Here is a 13,182-nt window from a genome sequence, read left to right as displayed (position 1 = left end):
GCTGTGCGCTCTACATAGGATTTTTCCATCTGTCGCAACAGAATTGGACTGTGACACATTTATCCAAAAGAAGGAAAAATTCCACCCGCGTCCAAGTTCCCTCGAGTCTGAGCCCATTCACTTCGGACAGGTGAAACCAGTTCATCCCTTCCGGTGCTGACCCACCTGGCAGCTTGGGCCCTCACAGTGTCTGCTACACTTGCGCTCGTGGAAGGGTCTGAACCCGAGGGAGCTAACGTTTCCTGGGCGATGTGCAGACCTCAAGGTTGAGTAAATGAAAACAGGAAAGAGACACTAGGTAAACTCCAGCCATTGCATCACGGACGACACTTTCCACAAGGGGTTTTTGCTTCTTGCGGTTGTTAGGAAGCCTGGCTTTGGAGGAGGACTTTCCAGCACCAGGCAGCGAGGCTCCTCCATCGCCAGCACAATTATCTGGCATGCCTGGGCAAAACTGAAATGCCAAGTGTAATTACCAGCCTTCTAAGGAGCCACTTTGCTAACCACACACAGGCAACAACAAGCACTTAATGTTGTTTGGCTCGCTTTGTCATTAGAATGAAGGAAGGCATGGTGTCATGTTGAAAGGAGGGCGAGGCATTGGAGGGTCCCCCCTTTATGTCCCAGGGAGATGACAAGGGGCTACACAGAAGGAACAGGGTTCAGGTCTGGATGCAGAGTCTCTTCTCAGGGCATTGTATTGGCTATCTGCCTGAAGTTCATTAGTCTTGGCAAGTTACTTCCTTTACTTAAAATTTTATTTTAAATTACATTTTATTTATTTAGTGGGGCGGTGACGTGGAGGTCAGAGGACAACTTGTGAGAGTCAGTTCTCCTTCCACCATGTGGACTAAACTCAGATTGTCAGACCTGGCAGAGTGGGTGCTTTTAGCTACTGAGCCGTTTTGCTGGGCCTCTTCTTTCTTTTTCTAGAGCCTCAGCTAGCCCATCTGTGAACACCAGTTCTTGGACACATAGAATGAAGGCATTCGGCACGCTCTCCCTCAGTCGGAACCGTTCCTTGCTTTTCTATGAACCCCAAGTCTTATACAGCATGGCCCCAGAGTGGGGTCAGCATGTCCACCCTACTGGCTCCTCACTGTCCCCCTTGGCTATTCACTCATGGCCTACCTGGTGTGTTCCCTTACCACAGTCCACTGTAAAAACTTTTTTAAAAGGTTGGGCGCGGTGGCGCATGCCTGTAATCCCAGCACTTGGGGAGGCAGAAGCAGTTGGATTTCTGTGAGTTCAAGGCCAGCCTGGTCTATAAAGGGAGTCCAGGATAGCCAAAGCTACACACAGGAACTGTGTCTCAAAAAAATCAACCAACCAAAAAACTAAACCTTTTGTTGTTGTTTTTTGGGTCTGGAACCCAGGGCTTCATGTGGGCAAGCATTCTACCAAATGAGTCACACCCTTGGGCCCTCTGTCTATGGCTGCTCTTTGTATGTGCAGGATTGGTTTTGTTTTGTTTTATCTTAAGGTGTGTGTGTGTAAAGTGTGCTTGCAGAAGAGGAAGTTGGATCCTAGAGCTGTGTGCGCTGCCTGACGTGGGAGCTGAGACTCAAACGCCATCCTCTGCAAGAGCAGCAACTGCTGTGTCATCTGACCAGCCATTACAACTCATTTTATATCATGCTGGGCTTTCTGTCCTCCCTTCTGTCAGAAGTCTCTCTACTCTCCTTATTTCCCCTGCCCCCACCTGCCTCTAAGTCAGGATGCTGACCCCTGGGAGGGCGGCACTGCCACAGCCTTCCTCCTAACCTTCCAGTCCACACTCAGGGTGAAAGAAGCCCCCAGTCTCCAGTCTCCACCGTACCCCAGTCTCCCAATTGGCCCTGCAACCCAGGGTTGAGCACTTGCTTGGCTTTCAGTAAACATTTACTACATTCTATGGAACAAGGAAGCTGAAAAGGGCCTCTCTGGACTCCCTCCAGGTTGATTTCTAAGAGTGTTCTCTTTATGGAAATGCATGCTAATATATGGTAATTACAGCTCACTTTAGTGGAGGACGCCTGAGAGTAAACAGAAATTAAGTTCCAACGGGAAGAAAGAAAAGGCCTGCCTGGTTCTTGGGCCAGCAGGGAAAGCAGTTTTTGCACAGCCTCCTCCTGTGCTGCCTTGGGACGCAGCCAAGTCCCAGGCCCTGCAAAGACAGGCTCGGATCTCCAAGTTGTAACTTTTTGTTTTGTCAGAACTGGTGGGATGGCTCGGTGGTTAAGAACACCTGCTGTAAACCCGGCGTGGTGGCGCACGCCTTTAATCCCAGCACTCGGGAGGCAGAGGCAGGGGGATCGCTTTGAGTTCGAGGCCAGCCTGGTCTACAAAGTGAGTCCAGGACAGCCAAGGCTACATAGAGAAACCCTGTCTCAAAAAAACAAAAAAGAACACCTGCTGTTCTTCCAAAGGACCCGAGTTCTGGTCCCAACACCCACACCGTGGCTCACGACCGTCTGTAACTCCAGTTCCAGGAGACCCAATGCCTTCTTCTGGTTCCACTGACACCAGGGAATGTGGTACACATACATACATGCAGGTAAAACATACACACATATTACAAAAAAAAACTAAAACTATTTTTGTCACCTTGACACAACAACTTAGAATTACCAGGAAAATCTCAATGAGGGTCTGTTTACTTTGGGTTGGCCTGTAGGCACATGTGTGGGAAACCGTCTGTTTGTCTACGATTTATTTATTATGTATAGTGCTCTGCCAGAAGAGGACACCAGATCTCATTATAGATGGTTGTGAGCCACCTGGGAATTGAACTCAGGACCTCTGGAAGAGCAGACAGATGCTCTTAACCTCTGAACCATTTCTCCAGTCTGAAACTTTAAAATTTTTTTAAAAAAATTATTTCAATGTGTGTTTAGATACTGTTCTATTGCTATGAAGAGACACCATGACGAAGGCAACTTATAAAAGAAAGCATTTAGTTGAGAGCTTGCTTACAGTTTTAGAGGGCCAGGCCATGACTATCACGGAGGGGAGCATGGTGGCAGGCAGGCAGGCAGGCATGGTGCTGGAGCAGTAGCTGAGAGCTCACATCCTGCCTACAAGATGGAAGCAGAGAGCTCAGAGACTGGGAATGGTATGGGTTTCTGAAACCCACCCTCAGTGACACTACTCCTCCAAGGCCACACCTCCTTTGTTTCTTTGTTTTGACAGGGTTTCTCTGTGTAGCCTTGGATGTCCTGAAACTCACTTTGCAGACCAGGCTGGCCTCGAACTCAGAGATCCACCGGCCTCTGCCTCCCAAGTGCTGGGATTAAAGGTGTGCACCACCGCCCAGCAAATCCACACCTTTTAATTCTTCCTGAACAGTCCACCAACTGAGAGCCATGCATTCAAATAGATGAGTGTATGGGGGTCATTCTTATTCAAACCACAATGTATTATTTGTGTTTGCCTGAATGCAGTCTGTGCACCGTGTGTGCCATGCCTCAGACACTAGAAGATGTCAGATTTCCTGGAATTAGCGTCACAGACAGTTGTGAGCCAACATGTACATGCTGGAAATAGAACGTAGGATCTCTGAGGAGTAGCTGCTGAGCCATTTCTCCAGTCCCAAACTGTCTTAACTGATGTGGGAAGACCAGGCCCACTGTGAGTGGGACTGTTCCCTAGGCAAGGGGTCCTGACCTGTTTAAGAAACCAAACTCAGCACAAGGGAGCAAGCACATATTCATCTCTCTACTCTTGACTGCAGATGTGATGTGAGCGGCTGTTTGAAGGTCCTGCTCTGACTTCCCCACATAGGAGCACTACACAGCATTCTAGCACAATGCCTGGAGAGGTCTCTCAAACAGCAATGCTGCCTGGAGAACCACAAGACCAGAACATGGCCTAGACAGACTGCGGGAAGGGCACTGAGTGTGCGCGCTGAAACAAGGCAGTGGGGCCGATCCTTCAACCTCAGCTGGGGATGTGTTGACACTGAGCGTCTGCAAAGGACTCTAAACACCACAAGTATGGATTTGTGAATTGCAAATCTTAACTCATAGGCAATTCACAAATATGGAATAATGAGGCTTGAACCTATTTTTAAATAGATTTTGTGTGTTCTGTCTGCCTGTATGTATGTATACTACATGCATGCTTAGTGCCCATGGAGGTCGGAAGAAGGTGCCAGATCCTCAAGAACTGGAGTTAGAGATGACTGTGAGCTGCTGTGTAGGTTCTGGGAACCAAACACAGATCTTGTGCAAGAGCAATAGGTGCTCATAACTGCTGAGCTATCCCTCCAGCCCCTGACTCATTCTATTTTATGAGGGCTGAGGAGATAGCTCAGTGAGTAAGAGTGTTTACTGTGCAAGTATAAAGACATGAGTTCAAATCCTGAACACCCACTAAAATGCTGGGTGTGCATACCTGTAATCCTTGTGCAGTGTGCACACAGGTGCATGAACCACAACCATCACACAAAAAGCCATGTTTTATCAAACAGTCATCACGTGGACAGGCACCACGAAAGGAGGGCTGTGCATCTTCAGCCCTGCAGTGATGCTACCAGCAAGCCCTCCCTGGGACAGCACATCCATGGCGGTTCAGCCCCAGCCCTACCAACTGTAGCAGAGAAATCTTATTTGGGAAGGAAGCTCCACAAGCAATCTAGCAGGTTAAAGAATGTTCTACTTTAAATGACCAGGCTGTCATGCCAAGTCTCGTCACGTATCATTAAGAGAGTGAATGGAAAAGGCCGAGGAGAGACTGTGCAGGTTGGGGTGAGATGGCCACACTCCTGAGGTTTTGCAGGGTTCTCTCTACCCATGAGCCCATGAGCACATAATGGTGTGGTCCTCCTCTTTATTATGGCTTTGAGGGTGGCTGGCAGTATCACCCACCTGCCTCAGTGAGGCCACCTAACTGCTCATTTCCCTAAACAAATAACAGTCTGAAGACTGCGCAGGAGTCAGCTAACCCTCAGTTCTGATAGAACTTTAGCCGAGGCTCCTCCTTCAGACGCTTCCTCCTCCATGTCAGCAGCAGCCTGGAGTCCTGTTAGTCATTGTCAAAGTGTGTTGAGTGCAGTGCTAGGCAGGCCAAGTGGCAGCGGCAGGAAGGGGCTTGTTCCCAGCCCTGCTCCTCAGTAGCCCCATCCAGCAGGAACAGAAACCCACGAGGTCTAGGCTGCAGGTTCAAAGCAAAGAACCTTGACTCAGCTGGGTCAAGGGAGAATTAATGGCAGATCTCATGTGACCCAAACTGCTATGAAGACAGAGGTTATCATAGATGTCACGTGGCTCAGAGTGGGACCAGGGACTTTGTGCTACAGAAGGGGAGAGGGAGTCACTTTCCTCAGTGGCATAGCCGCTGGTAAGGTTCCCACGGTTTGGTAAATAACCACCACCCAAGCCTCATGAAGTGCAGCATGCTGTGCCAACACAAGACATGAAAGCAGGAGGGGAGTCTGTTGGGAACACGACTCCGTGCGCTAAGAGAAGGGGAGTAAACATGATCAGAGTGCAGTGTTAACATGTATGAGCTGTCAAACAACACATTAAAAGTAGAAGATATTCTTAGCTCTCATTTCACTCAAAACGCTACCAGCATCCATAAAAGGCTTGCGGCACACTGGAGAGCTGGAGACGCTCCAGACACTCGAGCTCTACTAGAAACTGCCTGCCGCCCACTGGCCTCATGGCTCTGGGGACCAAGGCCATCAAGGACTCTGGGTCACCTCTCTTCTCCCTGCATGATGCCTGATCTTCTGTATTCTGCAAGTACTGGTTGCACACTGGGTAAGTACACACAGCAGGTCTGATCCAGTGTCACTCAAGGACTCAGTGGGAGGACCGGCTGCCTCTAAATCCTGGTGACAGTGGGGTTTTCTCCACCTAAGAGTTCTACCCTCTCCAGCCCCTCTCTGATTTAAGGATGGGAGGAAGGCTTTTGGCCAATACCTGTCTCCGTTTCCCAGGTGTGTCTGGGACAACCCTTGCTTTCTTTTGCCACCTGTTGTTCTCCTGGAGCCTCTCTCCTTCTGCCCAGCCTCTACGGTGGGCCCCACTGTCTCATTTGTTCTGGGAACTGCTGGGCGGCACAGCTCTTCAGCTTCCAAGTCTACTGCTCCATAAAGGGACAGGGCTGGGCAGCCACAGCGCAGGCCTTTCCCAAGTCCGCGTGCCTAAGTAGATCTGGAAGGAGGTCTGCAGAAGACGACCTGGCAAATCGCAGTCTCTGGGCCACCTCATGGCTTCTCCGAGGCTCTGGGAATTAATATCTTGCACATGTGGTTTTCTGCTCTTTACTAAATAAATATTCCCTTCACAGAAGCAGCCTAGAGCTCACTGCTGTTCAAGCAGAAGGGAGCAGGCATCAGGGGAAGTGAGGCAGTCCCCTTCAGCAAGGGCAGGGCAGGACACAGTAGGCAGTCCCTCTGCTCTGCAGGCAGGCAGGGCTGCAGGAGGCTCCTGCCTTCTCCCAACACAGCCAGTCTAGCCGCTGGGCCACAGCCTTGGTTCCTTTCTTGAGGCTGGTCATGGAATGAGCTGGGCTCATGGCTGCTGAAACTCCTCACCGACCCATGATGACACTGGGCTCCTCTCCCTCCTCCTCTGTTCCAGACGCCTCCTCAGAGCTGCTGGCGTGCTGTTCCTGGCACTCATCCGGTTCTGTAACCACACAATATTCAAATCCTAAGCAGACAGATCCAACAGAGATAAGGGAGTTCTAAATGAGGAAGAGTATGGACGCTATACCTACAATCCCAGCACTTTCAAAATGGAGAGGCAGGATGATAAAAAGTTCAAGGCTATCCTCAGCTACATAGTGAGTTTGAGGCCAGCCTGGGCAGCAAACCCTGTCTCAGAAAGAGGACAGAGAGCTGAGGGCATACTTGTTCCTGGGCAGAAGCAGCCAGGAGCCAAAGGTAGCCTTTGTGCCCACCAGTGCTCAATGCCACTGTTTGGAAGGTCTGTCACAAAAGCAAACTACACTGCTCTCAGAGGGACACCTCAGTCTGGCCCAAAACACCTGGATGTACACATCAGAACCCAACACCCACAAACCAGGCCTGATGAGTGCATGGTCTACATCATCACCTGTATGGGCACCATAAAAGACACTCAGGCCTTTCACACACACCCCACCCTGCCCCCAAGCCTCAGGTTCTTACTACAGATGGAAAAAGGATCTTCCAACCGAAGCGCAAACAAAAGCCCACAAGGCAAGAGGCTGTGCCCACACCACCATGCTGGCCTCCGGACTTCCCTCATGGCCTGCGACCCCGCTCCTTATAACCTATGGCAGCTCTTAGGCTTCTAGCATATTCTAACACTGCACTAAGTACTATGGCATAGCTAACCTGGCCCACAGAACAGCACAGACAACTTGTCTCCAGTCCCTCTTGAACTGAGAGCAGGGGAGTGGGTGGGAGCTGGCTGGAAGAGGCAGGGGAGAGCCTCAGCACAGGGGCCCAGCTGACTCACCAGGGACTTGTCAGCACAGTGAAACTACTTTGTACATTTTACTGGTGGACTCACCATACTATGCATTGGACAAAATCCATGCAATGGACTGGAGAGATGGGTGGCCCAGCACCCACATGGTGGTTTACAACCATGTGTAACTCTGTAGGCATTAGGCACACATGTAGTGCACATACATACATACATGCAAGCAAAACAAAATTATCTCCAACTCCAGATGATCTGATGCCTTCCTTGCCTTCACAGGGTCTTACACATGCATGTATATATATAAGTGCAGACATTGACATATAAATTAAAAAAATAAATCTTTAAAGTCACTTAGGTCAGGTCAGGGATTAGAATGGAATGTAGAATCCAGCTGACCTAAGATCATCTCTGTGAAGGGCAGGGGTGGTGCTGACCAACAGTACTGGAACAGAGCAGGGTCTAAGGCTACAGGCAAAGGGCCTCTGTGCTCTGGTATAAGGAGAACACTGGCTGCTCTTCCAGAGGTCCTGAGTTCAATTCCCAGCAACACAACCATCTATAGTGAGAGCTGGTGACAGAGGCCCCTTTGGGCCTGCATGTGGGCAGAATGCTGTACACATGATAAATAAATCTTAAAAAAAAAAAAAAAAAAAAAAAAAGGCCAGGCATGGTGGCACACACTTTTAATCCCAGCACTCAAGAAGGCACAGGCAGGCAGATCCTTGTGAGTTTGAGGCCAGCCTGGTCTATAAAGTGAGTCCAGGGCAGCCAGACTACAAGAAAAACCCTGTCTCAAAAAAATCCACCACCACCACCACCACCACCACCAACAACAACAACAAAAAAAAAAAAAGAAAGAAAGAAGAAAGAAGCCAGGCATGGTGGTGCACACCTTTAATCCCAGCACTTGAGAGGCAGAGGCAGGCAGATTGCTGTGAGTTTGAGGCCAGCCTGGTCTACAAAGTGAGTTCAAGACAGCCAAGGTTACATAGAGAAATCCTGATTTGAAAAACAAACAAAACCCCAAAAAATAAAAAGACAAAACAAAGAAACTGTAGGCACTGTTCATGACACACACACCTCCTCGTGCTGCCCAGTGACTGATGGGCTATATTGTGTGATGGTGAGCCCACCAGGCTACATCACTTAGCGCCTATGCACAACAGAACTGACCACCAATGCTTTCTCTGCCAGCCAAAGATGAACGATTCCTTCCACTTCATCCCAATGGCCTTGCACCAACAAAAGAAAGCAGATGTCCTGGACCAACAACCAATGCTACATTGAGGGCAGAGAACTCTCATGATGAACCTGGAATATCTTACGGTACAAAGTAAGGACGTGCTGACAGCTTGTGGCTGGCTGACACACAATAGTGAGACCTCACCACAGGGACAACAGACAACTCCAACAACAAGGTAAAGAAAGACTGGGTCACACACACAGGTCCTCAAAGACAAACACTTATGTAGACGGAGAGGCCATCTCATAAGTGGATGTTTATAGATCTCTGCCTGGAGGTTGGAAGTGCCTGACTGGACCTCAGGCCTTAGGTATGATGGGTTGCACATGGTGGTTTCCTTCCAAACGTACATTATTTGGAGGAAGAACAGTGAATTTATAGTGGGCAAGCCTGATAACCACTAACTCTGTGCTGTGGCCAACGCCAACACCAGCAGATGTTGGTAACATCTCAGGTGAGCTGGGATGCAGCGCCACACTACAGGGCTTGCCTAGCATGAGAGGCCATGGCTCCCACCCGCAGCACCACAATAAGAAAACAAATGAAACCCATCAACCACCGCTGCGACCCTGAGAAGCAGTGCTAAGTCATGTCAGCCTCCCAGTGTCCAGCCTAGACGTGCCAGTGGTATAGGACAGTGGCACACGCTCCAGCAGCTCCAGCCCAACCACAGGAGAGACATCAGTCAAATCCCAGCTGAGGGGTCTTTTTGTTGTTTGTTTTTGAAAACAGGGTTTTCTGTGTAGCCCTGCCTGTCCTGGACTCACTTTGTAGACCAGGCTGGCCTCAAATTCACAAAGATCCACCTGCCTCTGTGCCCCTGAATGCTGGGATTACAGGCATGCGCCACTGTGCTTGGCTTTAACTGAGGGATTTTTTTTTTCAATTTAAAGATATCATGTATACAGTGCTCTGCCTGCATGTACATCTGCACACCAGAAGAGGACACCAGACCACATTATAGACGTTTGTGAGCCACCATATGGTTGCTGGGAATTGAACTCAGAACCTCTCTCTGGAAGAGCAGCCAGTGCTCTTAACCTCTGAGCCACCTCCCCAGACCCAACTGAGGGATCTTCTAGACACTGACCCAGATAGTCTGAGGAGCTGTCTCAGTCAGTGGAGCCCAAGGCCACCTGATGACTGGACACTCTGGGGCTCTGTGCTGAATTCTGCAGCAGGACAAAGGGAGGGAATAAAAGGTAAGGGTCCTGGATACGGGAGGGAAACTAGCTAGCAACTGTAAGTAGATTAGGGTGTTAAACGGGAGACTGGGTACATTAGAACTCTACCATCCCAATTTTCCATGCATCTAGAAGCATTCTGGGGGCTGGAGATGCAGCTCAGTGGTAGAGTGCTTGCCTAGCATGTGCAAGTGCCTAGGTTCAAGCCTAACCAAACATTGTAAAACCAAGTGTGTGTAACTTATTTTTGGTTCTTCTTTTTCAAGACAGGGTTTCTCTGTGTAGCCTTGTCCTGAACTCGCTTTGTAGACCAGCCATCCTCATTTTCACATTGAATTTCAAACAGTCTGAAATAATCCCAGCACTTGGGAGGCAGAGTCAGGCCGATCTCTTGAGTTTAAGGCTAGCCTGGTTTATAAAACAAGGTCCAGGATGGCCAGGGCTGTCTCAGAGAAACCCTGTCACAAAACAAACAAAAAAACATAAACAAAAACAAACCCCTAAACACCACCACTAATCTGAACATGGTGACATAAGCGTTTGATCCCAGCACTAGGAACAAGAAGCAGGCAGACCACTGTGAGGTCAAGGCCAGGCACGGCTACACAAAGACCCAGTCTACTGTTGTGCTGTGGAAAGACACTGTGCGCTTGGTTACATCATCAGGGTTTAGTCCGTGGTCGTCATGGCAGCGAGCAGGCAGGGGTGGCGCTGGAGAAGTAGCCGGGAACTTCACATCCTGCTCTTCAGGCAGAAGGCAGAGAGTTCGAGATACTGGGCCTGGTGGCGCATGCCTTTAGTCCCAGCACTTGGGAGGCAGAGGCAGGAGGATGGATTTGAGTTCCAGGCCAGCCTCTGAGAAACCCTGTCTCAAGAAACCAAAAAAAATCAACCAACCAACCAACCAACCAACCTACCTCAAAGGCCACCCCAGCAACACTGCTCCTCAAGAACACTGTCAAACAGTACCAACTGATGACTAAGCATTCAAATACATGAGCCTTTGGGAGGCACTCTCATTCAAACCACCACACATAACCCTATCTAAAAAAAAAAAAAAAAAAATCCTCCTCCAAAACACAAAGAATAGTAATCTTTTTGGAGAAGGGCATTTTGACACCTGGGATTTGTTTGTCTGAGACATAATCTTTCAAAGTCTATGTTCTCCTCAAACGCCAGGCAATTCCCAAGTGCTAGAATTATTGTACCATGCTTGCCCTGATATTTTCTTTGTAATTGTTTCCTTCCACTACTTTTTAAGAATTAACGTGCCTGCTGTGCTCGTGCCAGAGCACACGTGTGGACGTCAGGAGTCAGTGCTCTCCTCTACTATGTGGGTCCTGGGTGTTGAACTCAGTCGTCAGGCTCAGTGGAAAGTCATTTACCCACTAAGTCATCTCACCAGCCCCACCTTTCATTACTCTGTAACTATCATTCCCACAGTACTTTAAAATCCAGGCGCCAAAGATTTATTATCATATATTATGTTATGGGATGTTATATTTATATATTCTTGTGTGGGGGTCAGAGGACAAACTGAGGGAGTCTTTTCCTTCTTCCAAGCAGGTCCTGAGGATTGAACTCAGGTCCTTAGCTTGGCTGATAAGCACCTTTACCCACTGAGCCACAGTGTGGACGATTTGGAGACTTTATTCAACTTGCAGACATATCCCTGGGTGCAACTGAGGATGACAAGTTTTTTTTTAATTACTTTAATTTTATTTTATGCACATTGGTGGTTTGCCTGTGTGTGTGTGTCTTTGGATGCCAGATCTTGGAGTTACAGATAGATGTGAGCTGTCATGTGGGTGCTGGGAATTGAACCCGGGTCCAACTGGAAGAGCTGTCTCTCCAGCCCCAGATGACAGGGTTTTTGTTTTTGTTTTTCATCAGATGGCTCAGACAGGAAACAGACAAAACAAAATGTAACAACCCCCACCCCAAAGCAAAGCAAAACAAAACACTCCAGTACTATGGAATTACAAGGTCATGGGAAACTGCCTGTGATACGAAGTTCAGCCCGGTGTTAACGAGAACAGGGCACGAGGATGAAAGACCGAGAGCAAGGAGACCCCAGCAGTCTGTCAGCGGTTATTTCCATGAGGACTAAAGGCCACTATCACTCTCCACTCCTCTTCAATGTGCTCTAAAGATTCCCAAGCCAAACACAGCGGCTTCATGATCAAAGGACACAAAGAACAGGGCAGCTTTCCAGTCCACTACACTTAAGCCTGGAGATCTGAGCGTTGGTCCAGAGCACATGCCAGGTGCCATCCAGAGAGAGCGTCTCTAGAGTATCTCTACTCAAAAAGAATCCCGTGCCTTTCTGATTAGGAGCATCTGGCAGTGCCAGGAGATACGGTCACTGCAATGATCAAGGGGAGATGGCTGCTTCTGATGTACTTACTAGCAGCAGCTGAGCCCTCCAGACAAGAGAAGCCCAGGCCAAGGTGCAGCTAGCGCTGAGGCTGACAAAGAGCTCCAGCTGTGCCCAATACAGAGCGCCTCAAGGTCACCCCAGGTTCCGTTGGAAGGCAGCTGTCTTAGGGAAGCAAAACTGTGGTTCCCACACATAACTGGGGAGCTCAGGGACACAGAAGGATCAAAGCTGGCTCATGCCAAACAGGTGCTGGTACTCAAACCCAAGTCCCAATTTGCAGGGTGCTCAGCTACTACAGAGCACAGTTGTAGGACACTGAGTCACCACACACACAGCTGCAGGACACTGACTGAGTCACCGCACACACAGCTGCAGGACACTGAGTCACCACACACAGAGCTGCAGGACACTGACTGAGTCACCGCACACACAGCTGCAGGACACTGACTGAGTCACCGCACACACAGCTGCAGGACACTGAGTCACTATACACACAGCTGCAGGACACTGACTGAGTCACTGCACACACAGCTGCAGGACACTGACTGAGTCATCACACACACAGCTGCAGGACACTGACTGAGTCATCACACACACAGCTGCAGGACACTGAGTCACCACACACACAGCTGCAGGACACTGACTGAGTCACCACACACACAGCTGCAGGACACTGACTGAGTCATCACACACACAGCTGCAGGACACTGAGTCACCACACACACAGCTGCAGGACACTGACTGAGTCACCGCACACACAGCTGCAGGACACTGACTGAGTCATCACACACACAGCTGCAGGACACTGACTGAGTCACCACACACACAGCTGCAGGACACTGACTGAGTCATCACACACACAGCTGCAGGACACTGACTGAGTCACTACACACACAGCTGCAGGACACTGACTGAGTCGCTATACACACAGCTGCAGGACACTGACTGAGTCACCGCACACACAGCTGCAGG

The 13,182-nt window shown here is 49.4% G+C and overlaps 1 protein-coding gene across 3 annotated transcripts in view; it reads right to left on the bottom strand.

Moving 5' to 3' along the window:
- Nucleotides 1-2,856: 2,856 nt before the first annotated feature.
- The window catches only part of Prkrip1 (PRKR interacting protein 1), a 29,825-nt gene continuing 19,499 nt past the window's right edge, over nucleotides 2,857-13,182 (bottom strand). Inside the window, exons 6-7 of one of the 3 annotated variants that reach the window (XR_007832349.1) lie at nucleotides 5,907-6,617; nucleotides 2,857-3,056 (exon numbers count right to left, since the gene is read on the bottom strand). Coding sequence is in view for 2 of the 3 variants with exons in the window: in XM_051161300.1 (XP_051017257.1) it covers nucleotides 6,520-6,617 (98 nt within the window). In the remaining variant the exon portion in view is untranslated. Of the gene's footprint in view, nucleotides 3,057-5,726; nucleotides 6,618-9,747; nucleotides 9,819-13,182 lie in introns of those variants that run through there. The other 2 variants (XM_051161300.1, XM_051161301.1) reach the window with 2 other exon arrangements.

Source organism: Acomys russatus, chromosome 19, assembly GCF_903995435.1.
Source record: "Acomys russatus chromosome 19, mAcoRus1.1, whole genome shotgun sequence".
Taxonomy (NCBI): Eukaryota; Metazoa; Chordata; class Mammalia; order Rodentia; family Muridae; genus Acomys; species Acomys russatus.
The sequence above is the reverse complement of the archived record's forward strand: the minus strand, read 5'-3'. Positions and strand labels throughout refer to the sequence as shown.